The 16,977-nt window shown below is 41.1% G+C and overlaps 1 protein-coding gene across 2 annotated transcripts in view; it reads right to left on the bottom strand.

Moving 5' to 3' along the window:
• Window positions 1-989: 989 nt before the first annotated feature.
• Window positions 990-16,977, bottom strand: part of LOC114295068 (alpha/beta-Hydrolases superfamily protein) — a 29,376-nt gene continuing 13,388 nt past the window's right edge. The window contains exons 7-14 of one of the 2 annotated variants that reach the window (XM_082874743.1): window positions 8,302-8,379; window positions 4,370-4,455; window positions 4,136-4,184; window positions 3,722-3,778; window positions 3,506-3,636; window positions 3,320-3,403; window positions 2,293-2,362; window positions 990-1,804 (exon numbers count right to left, since the gene is read on the bottom strand). In XM_082874743.1, the coding sequence (XP_082730869.1) occupies window positions 1,340-1,804; window positions 2,293-2,362; window positions 3,320-3,403; window positions 3,506-3,636; window positions 3,722-3,778; window positions 4,136-4,184; window positions 4,370-4,455; window positions 8,302-8,379 (1,020 nt within the window). In that variant the 3' untranslated portion in view covers window positions 990-1,339. The remainder of the gene's footprint in view (window positions 1,805-2,292; window positions 2,363-3,319; window positions 3,404-3,505; window positions 3,637-3,721; window positions 3,779-4,135; window positions 4,185-4,369; window positions 4,456-8,301; window positions 8,380-16,977) is intronic. The other variant, XM_082874744.1, reaches the window with a different exon arrangement.

The following is a 16,977-nucleotide window of genomic DNA, read 5'->3' as shown; positions in this document are numbered from 1 at the left end:
TCCCCCTTTTGAAACTTCCAAAAATGAACAATGGATTCCCAGAAATATTCACTCCCTCATTTCTGCTTTGTAATTTCTTTGCATTCTGTTCTCACTCAGTCTTGTTTTTCATTGACTCCATTCACGATTTTGCTTCCAAAACAACCAAACCAAACCAATCATACATTTCTTGATTTATTTATTTATAAGCTAATAACTTGAATTCTGTTTCCTCTGCCTCAGGGTCTGTGTTCCGTACAATCACTGCAAAATGCAAACTTCGATCTAGGTCTGTGCATATCCACTACCAGAGAAGAAGAGAAAGAAGGAAGAGAACCGGCTTCCGACGGAGGAGAAAGAGAAGGAGGATATACAGTAACTATGAAAGAACTCAATCACAGAACTTACAGCAGAATCAGGTTGTAATAGGTTCTCAATAATATTCAGGTTTCTTTCTCGAATCCTGATTTGAGTTTAGTACTTTCCATATACGGTGGCTATATGTTATCATATTTACAAGGAAAACAGCAAAAAGAGCATTCTTTTGCATGTCTTGTCCAAGCACAATCGGCATTCATACCAAGATTTGGAGTTTTAAACAATCTTTTTCTGCCTCTACCTGTTGAATAAGCAATAAAAAATAAAAAAAAAAAAAAAAATAAATAAATTCTGAAAAGGGAATTCTAGACATGAAAACAAAACAGCAATTAGTGTTTGCTCGCAGTTACTAATGGATTTCGATTGATTTTCTTTTCTTTAGCTACTCTGATGCTTTAATTCGCTAATTTGACTATTCTTTCTCCTTTGTATAAAGCTTTTCTTTAGTTACTTCGATATTTTATTTCACTAACTTTACTATTCTTTCTCCTTCGTATAAAGACGTGGCAATAGCTTTTGGAGAGGAATTAATCCTTCTTTGCGCAACTGTTGAAGAGAAGTATGTATTTAGATTTAAATTTGTTAAGTGATTTGTGAAAGAAAAAGAAAATGAAAAAAATAAAGTGAGAAAATAAAAAGATAAACTTCTGATTTATTCACTTTTCCCACCTCTTTCCTTTTTCTTTTATTTCCTAAATCATTATCCCTAACATGACAGACAAAAATATGATTTTACAATTCAAACGACCTAAAGCATATAACCAGACACCCATCTTCTTCACTCATATCAAAATAATGAGTAACAAAAATGAGTGTTTAGTTATACAGTTTAAATTATTTAAATTTTAAAATAACCACTTTGCCCATCAGACTAGACTCTAAGGGTAACTGATTTAGACAATTATCCCCAAACCTTAATATCTTTAGAAAATCACACAAGTTACATGTACATATTATGGATGTGATTTACTAGCATGAAGATCTATGCTCTCTGTAACTTTGCAGGTAATGCACTTCTGAGCTTCTTATTGAACACTGCTCGAATAGCTGCTCCGACCAATGGCCAAGTTGATACGATGGCAATATAACCGAGCAACCACATAGATGTTCTATTTTGTCGAGAAAGGTGGTTTAAGCATCTTCTAATCGGATTAGTTATATCGAAAGAGAGGCCATCCTTGATTCCTCCGGCAGCTTGTTTGGATGTCTGGCCCGTGTTGGCCGTGTGACTGGGCTTTGCTTCAGTAATGAGTTCGCCTTGTTTTGAATCTAAAACCGCTTCATCAGTCTCTTGATCAGGACTCCTCTGCACTTCTTGTAAGTCTTCTACCACATCATTTGTCACTAGATCATTGCCCATTGCGGCCACCATTCCGTCTGTAACGTTAAGATATGGCCCCTGATCGATTGAAGATTCAAATGAAGAATGCGGTTCGGGATTTTGTGTCTGCAAAAATAAACACAAACATAAAAACAAGTTCAATTGACCCATAAATTATATGAAATTGAATATTAACAAAAATAAAAAATGTCCTTGCTGCTTCTAAAGATCATAAGGTTTGGCAAATTGGCAGAGCATTAAGGACTACTACCAACTGCCCTAGTTTGGTTTCGTTTTCAGAATTTATTTTTAAAAAAACACTAAAAACTAATTAGCTGAAAAAATAATAAAAAATTATAAAGTGCTCATCATTTTTGTATTATTTTCTTCTTTTGTGCAAAATATAGTTTTTGAAAAGTCAAAAACATATTTTTAGTAAATTAGTTTTTAGTGTTTTTTAGAAAACAAATTTTGAAAATGAAAACGATCCTTTCCAACTAGTGTTTTCCCATTAGTTAGACAAAACAATAAATATTGGAGTGAATAAAACTGCCAAAATTGTCATATACTAAAGCTGGTTACATAGTAAACTGAGTAGTGAATACGAATTGCACCTTATTTTGTATATGCATATACGAACTACAATGGAGGATGCTGAGGAATTCAAAAGTTGCCCCTACCCACCTGCAAGGAGAAGAACAAATGAAAGCTTGTATCAGTCTCTCTATAAGGTCTACCACATTGTAACTAGCTGCAAGGGATGACATAGGTATAGATGGGAGAAACACTTGAATGTGTCAAGAATTAAAGAAACAAAAAATTGATTTTGGCCAATGTTGCAACCCAATCATAATCCAAGGGGCCACCGAGTTTCTGCCTGGTTTCAATAAAGAATACAGACCCAGTTTCAACCCCAGTAATCCCAGTTGGGTTATAAAAAATACTTCAGTGATGCAAACTAGGTTACACATTAATTAAAAATGCAGAGTAGGACTCATGTTGCCAACGCAAGAACGTATGTGAGACGGAAATATTTGCAGTTTCGCAAATTGTCATGGATGTTCCATGCAAGACTAAGGAGCACTGACACACCAAAATGCGTGTCGTGTCTGTGTCAGACACAAATAGGACACCGTCTCTCTAGGGACAAGTATGTCCACGAGCCGGTGTCAATTTTTTTAATTATTATTTTTTTGCACGATACTTTGGGGACACTTCACAAACACGTGTGTCCAAACACAGGATTTGTGAGTCTCTTTTTATAATTTTAGAAAAATGATTTGGGGTCAAAGTAAAATATATGAAAACAAAGAGGGAGGAAAGGCAAAAAAGATTAAAAAAAATACACCCGCATATACACTGATACCTCTTGTATCTCTTTACCCTATATTTATATCATATACATAGAAAAGAAATATATATAAAAAATATTTTTTTGTCGCATCCCTGCCAAGTCTGTATCCTAATTTTTTCAAAATCGCTATGTCTCGTATTCGTACCAGGGTCGCTTCTTAGCTTGCAAATATTAGGAAATATATAAATATCATTAGATTAATTTAATGGGCTTTTAAAGACATAAATACAATTTCATCCAGTCGACATATGGCTCGTAATGTCCTAAAACATGGAAATGTAAAGTACCAGAGACTAGTAGCTGTTAATCCTTCGAAAAATGCCAGATGTCCACCGTGCTTTGTTGTAGCCAGGACAATATTTTTATTTGCTCTATAAAGGAAGAAAAATATTAGCTTAGGTAAACATTGGCAGCGAAAATAGGATTGTTAAAAAGGAAGTATCTGTTCAGTGACATAAGAGAAGCATCACCACCTGCACTCATCCCAAGGAATGGCCTCCTTGGTACAAACTGGGTCATCCAAAGCACTGATACAGAGTAGCGGCACTGACACATGTCCCACAAAACTAGAGCTGCTGCAACGTCTGTAGTATGTATCCACAGTCTTGATGAAACAAAATGCTATTGTCAATAACTAAAAGAGAAAAGGTATTGAGATAGATAGAGAGAGAGGGATCAGATACAATGACCTCAAACTTTCCAACAAGGCATGTGGCATAGTTGTCAAAATCTCGAATAGAACGTGACTATGCAAGCACAAGAAATAACCAAAAGAACGACATTAGTTGAAAGGAAGCATAATGAAAGAGTATTTATAGTTTTAATGCAAAGGCAGATGTGAGAGATTTTATTTTTCTTTTTAATCTTTTTTCTTTCACAACATTATGTGAACTACTAAAATAATATCAAACCATGAAAAGCCAACATAATGGCAGAAGAAATGTATCTTAAAATGTGAAATGATAGTGAACATAGCATGAGGCAACGAAACAAGACAGAAGGAGGGGCTTCATTGAAGTGAGGGGAATGCTAAGGATATTTTTTTTAAAAAGAAAAGCATAGAAAAAACTTCAATATGATTTATTTCTAGAGAGGAACAAAACCTTTTTAATGCCGTCCCAATCAGCTAGGCGAGTATATTGAGGTTGATGTCTGCAATAGACATTTAGATACTGTTACGATAATCCAAGAAATAACATAAATAAAAAATCAGTTGGTAATTCGTAACACATACAAGTGAAAAGCAAAAATATAGTCTGTTTTAGTTTCAAAGAGTCAAGTGAACATAACCAGAATTCAAGTTCAAAGCCTCAACTAAGAACGTAATGAAGACATACAATTGTGCGTAACCTTGAAGACCAATGGTAAGAGCTCTGTCATATAACTTCTGTATAAGCCTGCGAGATATGAACCTGTCACCGATCTGGGAGGGAGAGGAAAGACGATATAAATTCTATTTAGGTAACAAGTGATAAGAACTAATACCAAATGCACGATTATAATTATTTTAAAGTTGTTCTTAGGGAAGGAATATCTCTTCAATGTTAAGTAAACTAAGCTACCCGTAAATATTTTGAGTAAACTAGTAACGAAATTCCAGTTTTGTTGTCCCACTCTTGAAATAACACACAAAATTTTACCAAGCATAATGCAAAAAATTTAGTCAAGAGTACCATGGGAAATTTAAAGCAATTATGAAATAGAAATCAAGAAAGCAGACGAAAATGTATAACATACAAAATATATACACATCATGCATCGATCAGTACATGATATATCAGAGAAATCATTCTTGTTAAAAGTCGAGTGATATTAGTGAGAGTGGCAGCCTTCTTGACTAGGTTTCAGGAAAAGTTTTTGTTAAAACCTATCACCTACTTCACCCACTTAAACCTACTCCACTAAACCTAACCCACTACACCACTACCACCTCCACTTCACCTACTCCTTACCTACTACACACTCACCCTCTTCTATATATAAGAATCATGAATCATTGTAATAAATATAACATTACATGAATCAATAATACAATCATTTCTCTTTATACATTAAATTTCTACATGGTATCAGAGCCAGGTTAAAAACCTAGTATTTTCGTTCCACCGGCGGGCGGCAATCTCGCCTTGGCCGCCCGCCGGACAAACCCAAATTTCCTTAATTTTCTTCAATAGCATTGACATCTTCTCCATGCCCTCCCCTGGATCTCCTTTCTCGTCTTCCCTACACTGATATTTCCTTCAACGCAGAAAGTGAGTCTTTTCTTATGGGTTCTCTGCATGTCAGAGTTGGAACTTTCCTCCTTTAACTCTTCATCAAAGCAGTGTTGTTGCTGCTTCTGGGAACCGTCATTGCAGCTGCATTTGCTGATCCATTGGTAGACGCTGTTGATAATTTCTCCGATGCGACAAGCATTCCATCTTTCTTCATCTCATTTATTGCGCTGCCTTTGGCTACGACCTCCAGTGAGTCAGTAACAGCAATTATCTTTTCTAGCAGAAAAAGGCAGAGATCTGCCTCGTTGACTTTCTCTGAGTTATATGGGGCTGCAACCATGAACAATCTCCTTTGCTTATCTGTCTTCTTAGCGCTGGTTTACATCAGGGGATTGACATGGGACTTCTCAGCTGAAGTACTGGTTATCCTCAGGGGATTGACATGGGACTTCTCAGCTGAAGTACTGGTTATCCTTATAGTTTGCATCGCGATGGGTGTGTTTGGCAGCTTCTGCATCCCTTCCAAGCATTTCACAATCCAAACCAACAAAGCCCCAAGACAGAACGACAGACACAGAGGAGAGAGAGAGAGAGAGACAAGGACAAGGGTTTTGTTTTGGGTCAGCCGATACTGGTAATGGCTCTCTCTCTATAATTGATACCACACACACCACAACACAGATCTCTCTTTCTCTCTACTCAAGGACAAAACCCATTCTTCTTTTCTTTATTTAATCACACCCACTAAGATTGTTTTACTCTCATTATCACATCCATTATCACATCCATACACACCCGTATCATGTTGTCTTCCACTTTTTTTTATTTATCCTTTTAAAATACACCCTTATCATGTTGTTCCCAACTTTCTTTATTTTATATATATATATATATGTATCTCTTTTTATTATATTATATTACTCCAACTCTCTCCACTTTCACACCACGCCGTCTGATCCCACTATACCATTTTCTTTATTTTATTTTATCTTCCTTCCCTTAAAAAAAAAAAAAAAAAACCAAACAATTTATCAATTTGCAAAACACCCATATTTTATTCATCTCCGGGATCAACCCCGATCACAATTTTACACACACAAAAAACCAAAAAAAAAAAAAAAAAAAAAAAAAACAACAACAACAACAAAACAATCACACCCACAGTGGGATTTTTCTTCTCTACTCTGCAGCCGGTCTCTTCTTCTTGCCTCCGTCTTGGACGGCCCTTGACGGTGTTGCCTCCGTGTTTCCTAGACCACCAAGCACGTTGCCTCCTCCCTGCTCCTCCACTACAGCATATGGTGGACCTCCAAATCGGAACATCACGGTGGCCTTCCGCTTCAGCTCCTTGTTTTCTGCCTTTAGCACACTTATCTCTGCTCGCGCATCCTTATACATGCGTTGGAGTAGAGCCAGCTGGGAGTTTAACTGTTGCACCTCATTTGTTCTGCTCTGCAGCCGGTGCGACAAGTTTGTGACCGCAGTCATGGTTTCCACACATGACTTCAGAGTATACTGATTAGCCTCAATATCAGTTTGCACCGCCATTTTTTGTTCCACCGACCGCATCGGAAAGTTCAACGGAGCAAACACAGAGGTGTTTGGTTGAGGTTCACTGGCCACCGCACTAGTTCTCTCTCTTGTTGACTCGTTGAGGTCGGGAAAGAGAGTGAGCAGCCCACGGGAAGACGAAGCCATTTTCTGGGCAACAGAGTGTTACAGCGTATTACAGAGTTTCTCTCTCAGCAAAACGAAGATTTTTCAGAGGTTTCTCTCAGTTTTTCTGTCTTAGCTTCTGCCTCAGCCTCAGCCTCCGTCTTGGTTAAATAGCCGAGGCAGCCACGCGTATCGCGCGCCACTTGACGCCAGACGACAAACGGGCGCGCCAGTCAAGGCACTCACGTGCCTCGCCATCATATCTGGCACGCCTTTTTATGGATTGGGCACGCCTTTTGATAGATTGGGCACACCTTTTGAGGGTGCGACTTTTTAGGGGTCCGACAAGACTCTGTAAACTGTCCCGACATTGATTCCGGTTAGCTCCTTCAAGGGTCCGACAAGACTCTGTAAACTGTCCCGACATTGATTCCGGTTAGCTCCTTCATGGGTCCGACAAGACTCTGTAAACTGTCCCGACATTGATTTCGGTTAGTTTCTACAAGGGTCCAGCAAGACTCCGTAAACTGTCACAACAACTATCACAACATTGTCTGCTACAACGGTCCAACATGACCCCATAAACTGTCTTCTACATCGGTCTGACACAACCATCCAGTGTCCTCTACAACGTTATGACACCACCATACAGTGTCTCCTATCCTCTTTTCTTTTATGTATTCGTCTATTTTCTTGTTTTGTTACTTTCTCCAAACTCAAGTTGGCTAGTTCCTATCCCCCTTGAGTTTGCGGGGGGCTGTTAAAACCTATCACCTACTTCACCCACTTAAACCTACTCCACTAAACCTAACCCACTACACCACTACCACCTCACCTACTCCACTAAACCTAACCCACTACACCACTACCACCTCCACTTCACCTACTCCTTACCTACTACACACTCACCCTCTTCTATATATAGGAATCATGAATCATTGTAATAAATATAACATTACATGAATCAATAATACAATCATTTCTCTTTATACATTAAATTTCTACAGTTTTAATTGTGGAAAAAGAAGATAATGAACAAATGACTATGGACATTCATTCATGTGTTAAATCATGTCTACCCCTATTATTCGAGGGAGTTGTGAAACAAAAATATAAATATTCATATATACATATATATATAGCTCCAATACTCACATCCTTTTTGGAAATGCCAGTTGCACCTGCATCCCACTCCACATCAACAGTGACCACAACCACAATTCAAACTTTACCCAAACCCAAAATGGATGATTAAGTCCATGTAACATAAGAGACAACTTTTCATGGTTTCTTTCTTATAGATGTGCTATTAATACACTACAGTACAAGCCCAAACCATTGCCAGTTTAAATGTTCAAACATCCAATATAATATTCATGTTCGTTCAAGACACTAACCAGAAGGTCCCAGGGGGAGCAGATAGCAACAGCCCCAGCGATGGGAACATTCTCCCCATCCTCCCCAAGGTATTTTACCTGGAAGAAATAATTAAACAAAGCACATATCAATTTGTTGACATTTACATTCAAATATAATTAAGAATTGGTACACTAATTACAATATAGAAAACAATAGTATCTAGATAACAGAATCTATAATGACATGCTGCAAAATATGTTCAAAAGCATTGTAAGAAACATATTATTATACACAAAAGCTGCAAAGCAATTGTTATTCATCAAAACGAAGCATGGCTAGTAAAATTGCTTTACACCATCAATAGTAAATTTCCCCTTCCATACTGTGTGAGTGATTTTCGATCACACTGCCCAACTCAGTATTCAGCTGGAGAGCACTGGCAGAATAGATGACACATGGCTAACCTGCAACAGAAAGAGAAGATTCCGGCGGTGGTTCGTCCACCTGGGGGCACTCCAACGATCAAGTCAGTATATCTCTCAAAGTTAATCAATAGTGCTAAATTCACTATTCAAAGCATAAATTGCGTACCTTAGACCCACGGGGGTGCCTCTCTTTTATAGCTAACTCAATCCTTGTCCCAATAGAAGCCTAGCTCTAATGGATTTAAGATTACTGCTAATCTTGGACTCCCAGTAAGATTAGGATAAACCCTCTAAAAGTCTTATCTTTACCCAAACTGAAGTCTTCTCTCATTCTAGGACTTCTTGTGCCTTATCCGCTTATCTCGGATTCCGATATCTTCGGAGGTAACCTCGGCCTCGCTGAGATAACCTCGGCGTCATGACCAGGACACGTGGCACCTCGGCTGAAACGTCGGCGTCACCTTAGCCACGTGTTGGTACTCAGAAAATATATCCCCACAACTGCCCCCTAGGTTCTATTACCTTAGCATTCTGAGGTGATGGAACCTATATCATTCATTCCTGCCAGTACATCGGCCTAGTCGAGATCATCATCATAGGTCGATATGTCTTTTTCAGAGATCAAGAATTCCAAGAGCTTCTTCACGCGTATCAGGTGTTATGTATAACAACTCAACCGTTTAGCCACGTGTTTTCTCCTTACTGGATCGTACTCTGGACGCGCTTATAAGTCGTTTCGCGCCTACATGCGCCGTCTAACGCATTTGCTATTTCAGGCGCATTAATTGCCCTCTTTTGCCGCCGTTTCAAGTTTTTGACAAAACTTGTTTCCCCCTTTCATTTTTTTTCACTTTAAATTGCCTTTATTCAGAACTCTTTCTCTCTCTAGCTTCCTCTAATCCTCCATTTTTCCAAGCTCTAAAGCTCTGCAACTTGCTCCATCCATTTCTTCCGTCGAAGTTCTTGCCAATTTGTTCCGCTGCCGCTGTTCTTCTGACTTCGGCGATCTCAAGCATCAGTTTCTTTTTTTTGGTAAGTCACTACTCTTGTTTTTTAGTTCTTGTTGTGTTCCATGAAATTCTGTTTTATCATTTAGTCGCCATTGCTGTTTTACTCGAATATTTGATTTGCGAATCATGTATCTGAACATGTTTATTTCATAATTTTGCTCTTTGTCCACGTCTTGAGCACTCGCATTGTTCACATGCCTGTTGCTTTCTGCCACTGTTCTTGGCCTGATACATTTGTGCAATCTTTTTGTTTTGATTTCTTGATGTCTTCATCACCATTCTTGTTTCTGAAACGGATCCCTGTTTTTCTGTTTTCCAGATTCGTTCCTTCAATCTTCATCTCCATAGCTTTAGGTTTGGGACTTGTTTGTAGAACCCACAATTCTTAGGAAAAACTGAAACGAATTCCTTCTAAATCCATACAAACCCTTATCATAGCATATTTGTAGATTTTTAGCCGAGGTCCTTTAAACCCTCCAAAAATACTTCCTGAAATCCAATATCTCCATTTTAAGCCGACGTCATGGGTACGTGGGAACATAGGGTAAACACCCTGGAAAAATTAGGGTACTTTAGGCAGGAGTTCGAAATCTCGGCCGACGTTCATTTGAGGTTGGCTGGGGAGGATGACTCTATCATGCCCGATGAAAACCCCATGCCTTTCCTAGTGGTTGCGTTTATTGAGTGTGGACTTAGGTTTCCACTTGACCATTTTTTCCGTTAAATCCTTCATTTCTATAAGTTGAACCCAATGCAACTTGCCATCAACTCTTACCGAGTTATTAACGGTACCATAGCTTTAGCCAAACAAGAGAGTGCTAGGATAACTCTTGCCGATTTCCAGTACTGTTATACCATGTGTCGCTTGAAATCGAAAAAAAGGTCATATTTATTACCTTAAGCCGAGGTCCACTGAATACAAAATCATTGCCGACCTCCCTGATTCCAACAAGGGAGCGGGGGATGATTACTTCATCGTCTCGGGAAACTGGGAGTTTCAGCCAAACGATGACCTCCATCTTATCCCTTAAGTCGTACAGTTTTCGGAGAAGGAGTTGGTAAGGGCCACTCTTTACACATTTTTCTTGCTTTCTTGTATAAAGTTTTCAACATTTTGTTCTAATGTCTATGCTTTTTTCTGTTTTGCAGTTCTTCCTCAGCAACCAAAGGGCTTCCGTCAATCTTTTTTTCCCAGCAAAGATTTAAAGAAACTATTGAATTTACCAGTTCACAAGCGGAAGGCCCCTCTGCTTCTCAACTTTATCCCCACTTATAAGTCAGCTCTCCCTGACGTCCCAAAAAAGAAGAAAAAAAGCCTTTCTCCACCATCTGCCACAACTCCACAAGCCGCGTCCACATCTCGGACAGACCAAGGATCAACCTCTGATCCAGCTGAGCAACCTTCAACCTCAGCACCATACCTGATTCCACCATCTCAACGAAAACGTCGTCGACGACTTGTTCTTGCTGCGGAGATGGACCGCCAAAAATCGGTTGCTAAAGATCTCTTAGCCAGCATTCCCTCTGACATTGACGCTCAACCAACACGAACCCAGCCTCCTTCAAAGCCAAAACGAATAAAAAAGGCTCAGCCAAAGGCAAGGGTGCCTCAGATCTATTCTGAGGATACCTTGCCAATTTCCAAACGGGCTCCAAGTGAGAAAACTGCCTTTGTCCCTGCGAAGAGGTCCGCTGAAACACTTCCATCCGAATCTACCAAATCCAAAAGGCTGAGGTCATCTTCTGCAACGACCTCGGGGTCTAAAAAGCCTGATGCCCCCTGGGCCCCCGCAATCACTCTGGAAGATAAGCCTGTCATGGCCAACGATAGCGTTGAGGACATTAACGTTGGCGTAGCCCTCAGTACTGCTCTGTTTCTTCCCGACGATCTTGACCGAAACGCCGAGTTGAGCGAGTATGAAAATTACGCTCTGATGCTTCAACGTTCCGTTCAAGTAAGTATCTTTATCTGGCAACTTCTTTTTTCGTTTTGTTCTTTCCATACTTGTAATTTTTTCTAACAACTTTTGTTCTGTTTACTTTCAAGCCATCCAACACGCCCATTCTTTCTCAGTTCAATCTTTTGAGAACCGTGAAAAGCTAGCTGAAAAGAAGAGGGAGGTCTCCAGCCTTCAAAAAACCAATAAAAACTTACAATCCAAGATGAAGACCCTGGAGGACCAGGCCGAGGTCGCTATTAGAGCAAAAGACGAAGTTGAGGAGAAGGTTGGTGCTGCTGAGGCGATAAACAAAGTCCTTCAAGCCCAGCTGAGGGAGGCCGAGAATAAATTGGCCTAGGCCCAAAAAGAGCTTCAAGACGCCTTGCCCACCAAAGAGGCCGAAATCAAGGACACCGGCGAAAAGGCGTATGCCCAGGGCATGGCCAATGTCACGGAGGCCTATGAAAAGCAAGTTAAGCAAGCATGCAACAAGGGTTTCTCCCTTGGTTGGATGACTTTGCTGAAGAAACTTGATGTCCCTGAGGACTCCTCCTTGAGGAACGTCGATGCCATTTCCCTGCCATTCCCTCCAACTCCATCTCTCAGTCAATCTGACAACGAATCTGATTCTGAGGATGAGGCCGAGGAGGAAGTTTTGGTGAGGAAATCAAAAGAACCTACTGGGACCAAGTCCATTTCTCCGAATGAGCAAGTCCTGGACTTGACTCAAGATAAGGAGGGTGAAGAGGTCCCAAAAGATGCTGCGGCTGAGAAGACATCGGCCGTCGTTCCCTTTGCCGTCAAGAGCCTGGATGAAACTCTTGCAGAAATTGACGCCGAGCTCGCGGCGGATAAGGCTGCTGAGATGTCTTCCCAACAATCGTCTGAACTTCAAACTCAACCAACTGCTACTGCTGAGGAGTCCTAGCCTTATGTTTTTCCCTTCTTTTCCTGTACTTTGTTTTTCTTTTTTGAAGTACTATAAACTTCTTTACATTGCTGATGTGTTTTTAATACAACAACTCTTTTGCTTTTGAAGGCTTGCATGCTTGCTTTGTATGCCTCCATACTTGGAATATTTTTGCATATCTTTAATATATACTTCAATCCTCGTACAATCTTCTCGGGGTGACACACCTCAGTTATACAAACTGATATTTTACCTCGGCAAGTACCTAAGTACTTTTCTTAGCATAACCTTGGTTTCATCTTGTAAATTTTATCATAAAATTTCAACAAGTGTTTAACCTTGGTTTAACTTTAACTTGTAAATTGTCCACAGATTTCAACAAGTGTTTAAGGAATGATTTCGGTTTAACTTCAACTTGTAAATTGTCCACAAATTTCAACAAGTGTTAAACAATGATTTCGATTTAACTTCAACTTGTAAATTGTTCACAAATTTCAACAAGTGTTAAACAATGATTTCGGTTTAACTTCAACTTGTAAATTGTTCACAAATTTCAACAAGTGTTAAACAATGATTTCATTTTAATTTCAACTTGTAAATTGTCCACAAATTTCAACAAGTGTTAAACAATGATTTCGCCTCTCTCTACCCCCTCATGTGAACCTAAGTTCTACTTGGGTTCTCATTATACATGTATTCTAAAGACAATGTCAAGTATCTTGAAAAGAAAACCAAGCTGAATCTTTATTTATTTACTTCGGCAAATGACAAAAGAACAAAGGAATTCTAATGATAGAAAAATTTCAAATTGCAAGTGTTCCAAGGCCTTGGCAACTCTTTGCCCTCATTATCTTCAAGCCGATAAGCCCCATTACCCAGTACCGAGATTATTCTGGAGGGTCCTTCCTAATTTGGGCCAAGCTTCCCCTCTCTGGGATCCTTTTTGTTGCCGACGACTTTTCTCAAGATTAGGTCGCCGACTTGGAACTCCCTTGGGTTAACCTTCTTGTTATAAGCTCTGGCAAGCTGCTGCTGGTACGCTGCGAGCTGAATCGCAGCTTTCTCCCTTCGTTCTTCTAGAAGATCCAGATCTCGGGCTAAGAGTACATCATTAGTCCCGTTCTCTACTCCCTGGGTTCCGATTCCTGGGATGCCGACCTCCAGCGGAATGACTGCGTCTGTGCCATAAGCCATGGCAAAGGAGGATTCCCCTGTTGATCTTCTCAGCGTAGTTCGATATACCCAGAGCACATTGGGCAGCTCGTCCACCCACTTTCCTTTTGCTGCCTGCAGCCTCTTTTTTATTCCGTCCAGAATTACTTTGTTGGATGCTTCTGCTTGTCCATTGCTTTGGGAAAAGCTTGGTGTTGAAAAGTAGTTCTTGATCTTGAACTTTGCACAGAAGCTCTTAACTAGCTTACTGTCAAATTGTGTTCCATTGTCTGCAACTATTGCTCTTCGAATCCCAAATCTGGTGATAATATTTTTCCAAATGAATTTCTTTACATCCACATCTCGGATTTTGGCAAGGGGTTCAGCTTCTATCCACTTAGTAAAGTAATCAGTTGCTACCAGCAAGTACTTCCTTTGCCCAGTTGCTTGGGGTAGTTGCCCAACGAGATCCATGCCCCATTGGGCAAATGGCCAAGGACTGGATACAGGGTTCAGGTCTGCTGCTGGTTGGTGTATCAGTGGTGCGAATCTCTGGCACTTTTCATATTTCTTCACGTATGCTTCTACGTCCTTCTGCATGTAGGGCCACCAATACCCCTGGGTAATAGCCCTATGGGCGAGTGACTTGCCCCCAGCGTGGCTTCCACAAATTCCTTCATGAATTTCATATAAAAAATCTTCAACTTGTAAAAGGTGTACGCACCTTAAAAGGGGTCCAGTGAAGGATCTTTTGTAGATGTGTCCCTCTGCTGTCAGACTGAATCTTACCGACTTCAATCTGATCTTGTGTGCCTCCTTGTGGTCGTCTGGCAGCTTTCCTTCTTTTAAGAATGTAACAATTGGATCCATCCAGCTTGGTCCCATGTCTACACACATCGCTTCGCACTCTGTGGTGAGTGGTTCGATGCTCGGGCCTGACAGGTAATCAACCATTATGGTCCTTGCTTTTCCAGGTTGTACCGCACTAGCTAGGTTGGCCAACGCATCGGCGTGGCTGTTATCATCTCGGCTTACCTAAAGTAGTCGGCAGTTCTGAAACAAGGCTGACAACCTGATGACCTCCTTTGCGTAGGCCGACATTTGTTCATCTCGGGCTGCAAACGCGCCTGTTGTCTGATTAACTATCAGTTGTGAATCACAAAAAACTATTACCCCATCTGCTTGCACTGCTACTGCTAGCTTCAGCCCTGCAATGAGTGCTTCGTATTTTGCTTCATTGTTTGAGGCCTTGAACCCCAAACGAATCGATTGTTCTATTATCTGCCCATCTGGAGATATCAAAACTACTCCTGCCCCCGCTCCCTGTCGGTTGGAACTCCCATCAACGAATAGTCGAAAGGAGTCGCCGATGTAAATGCTGCAGGGTCTGAGTTTTTCTTCTTTCTTTTGTTCTTTCGCCTTTACCTGGGCTTCTACTTGCTTGTACGATGGATTCCGGCGTGAACTCGGCCAGGAAGTTGGCCAGAACTTGGCCTTTGATTGCTGTTCTGGGTCTGTACTCCAGGTCATACTGGCCCAGGGCGACTGCCCACCTGGCTATTCTTCCTGTCAGGTCTCCTTGTTGCAATAAGGATTTCAAGGGGTGTTCAGTTAGCACCACAATTTTATGGGCCTGGAAGTAATGGTTCAGCTTCTTTGAAACCATTACCAAAGCCAGTGTCAATTTCTCTAAGGGTAGATACTTTGTTTCTGCATCGGCCACGGTTTTGCTTACATAATAAACAGCCCTTTGCTCCCCTTTTTCTTCTCGGATTACCACTGCGCTCACTGCGTGTTTTGAAGCCGCTAAGTACAGGAACAACTCCTCCCCAGGTTCTGGATTTGAAAGAACTGGAGCTATGGTCAAGTACTTCTTCAGGTCGGCCAAAGCGGTTTCGCACTCCTCGGTCCATAGGAAGTCCGTGGCTTTCTTCACTAAGTTGAAGAAAGGTCTGCACTTGTCTGAGCTTCTGCTGATGAATCTATTCAGGGCTGCGACCCTTCCAATTAGCATTTGCACCTGTTTTGCCGACGTCGGGCTCTTCAAATCCAGTATGGCCTTGATCTGATCTGGGCTGGCCTCTATGCCCCTTCTAGTCACTAGGTATCCCAAAAACTTACCAGATCCAACTCCAAATGCACACTTCGAGGCATTGAGTCGGAGCCGATAAGTCTTAAGGATTTCAAATACTTCTTTGAGGTCGGCCAGATGTCCTTCGAGTTCCTTGGTCTTCACGACCATGTCGTCGATGTAGACTTCCACCGTTTTGTCAATTAGATGTTTGAACATCTTGGTTACCAACCTTTGATAAGTCGCTCCTGCGTTTTTCAACCCAAAATGTATCACTCTGTAGCACTACAGTCCTTTTGGGGTGATAAACGCAGTTTTCTCTTCATCTAGGGAGTACATGGCTATTTGATGGTACCCCCTGTAGGCATCCAGGAAGCTCATCCTTCCATGCCCTGAAGTGGCGTCTACCAGTTGGTCAATCTTAGGTAGAGGAAAGCTGTCTTTGGGATAGGCTTTGTTTAAACTGGTAAAGTCTACACAGACCCTCCATTTACCGTTCTTCTTCTTCATCACTACTGTGTTTGATAGCCATGTCGGGTAATTTACCTCTCGAATGGCCCTGGCCTCGAGAAGTCTGTTTACTTCTTCTTCCATTGCTTCGACGTGTACCATCGTCGGTCTTCTTGCTTGTTGAATTACAGGTTTGGCCGACCTGTCAATGTCCAACTTATTCCAAGTGACCTCAGGGTCAATGCCTGACATTTCGTAAGGCATCCACGCGAACACCTCAATGTTTGCTCTCAAAAAAGCTTCCGATTCTTTTTCCTCTTCTTCGGCTAAGCCCGAGCCGAGAAGAAAGATTTTCTTCAGTGCTTCTTCACTCTTCTCGGCTGGCTCCTTGCCGACATCTTCTAGGACCTCCACGTCCTCGTTTTCGATCTCTGCTTTTCTGGTTCTCGAATGCTGCAGGTGGATTTCATTGCTGCCATGGAGTAATTTTTTGCCTGCAGCTGATCTCCTCTGACCTCTTCAATCCCATGTTCTGTTGGGAACCGCAATAGTTGATGCAGTGTTAAGGGAACAGCCCCCATTGCATGCAACCATGGCCTTCCCAAGATGATGTTGTAAGGGGAGAGTGTGTCGATTACGGTGAACTCTGTTGTTACCTTCCTGGTGCCCGCCTGCACCTCCAAGCTGGTTGTTCCTAGTGGCCATGTCGGCGTTTCATTGAACCCGACCATTAGGCTATTGGATTGCTCCATATCG

This window comes from Camellia sinensis, chromosome 6 (genome assembly GCF_055761805.1).
Source record: "Camellia sinensis isolate YWXY chromosome 6, ASM5576180v1, whole genome shotgun sequence".
NCBI lineage: Eukaryota > Viridiplantae > Streptophyta > Magnoliopsida > Ericales > Theaceae > Camellia > Camellia sinensis.
The sequence above is the reverse complement of the archived record's forward strand: the minus strand, read 5'-3'. Positions and strand labels throughout refer to the sequence as shown.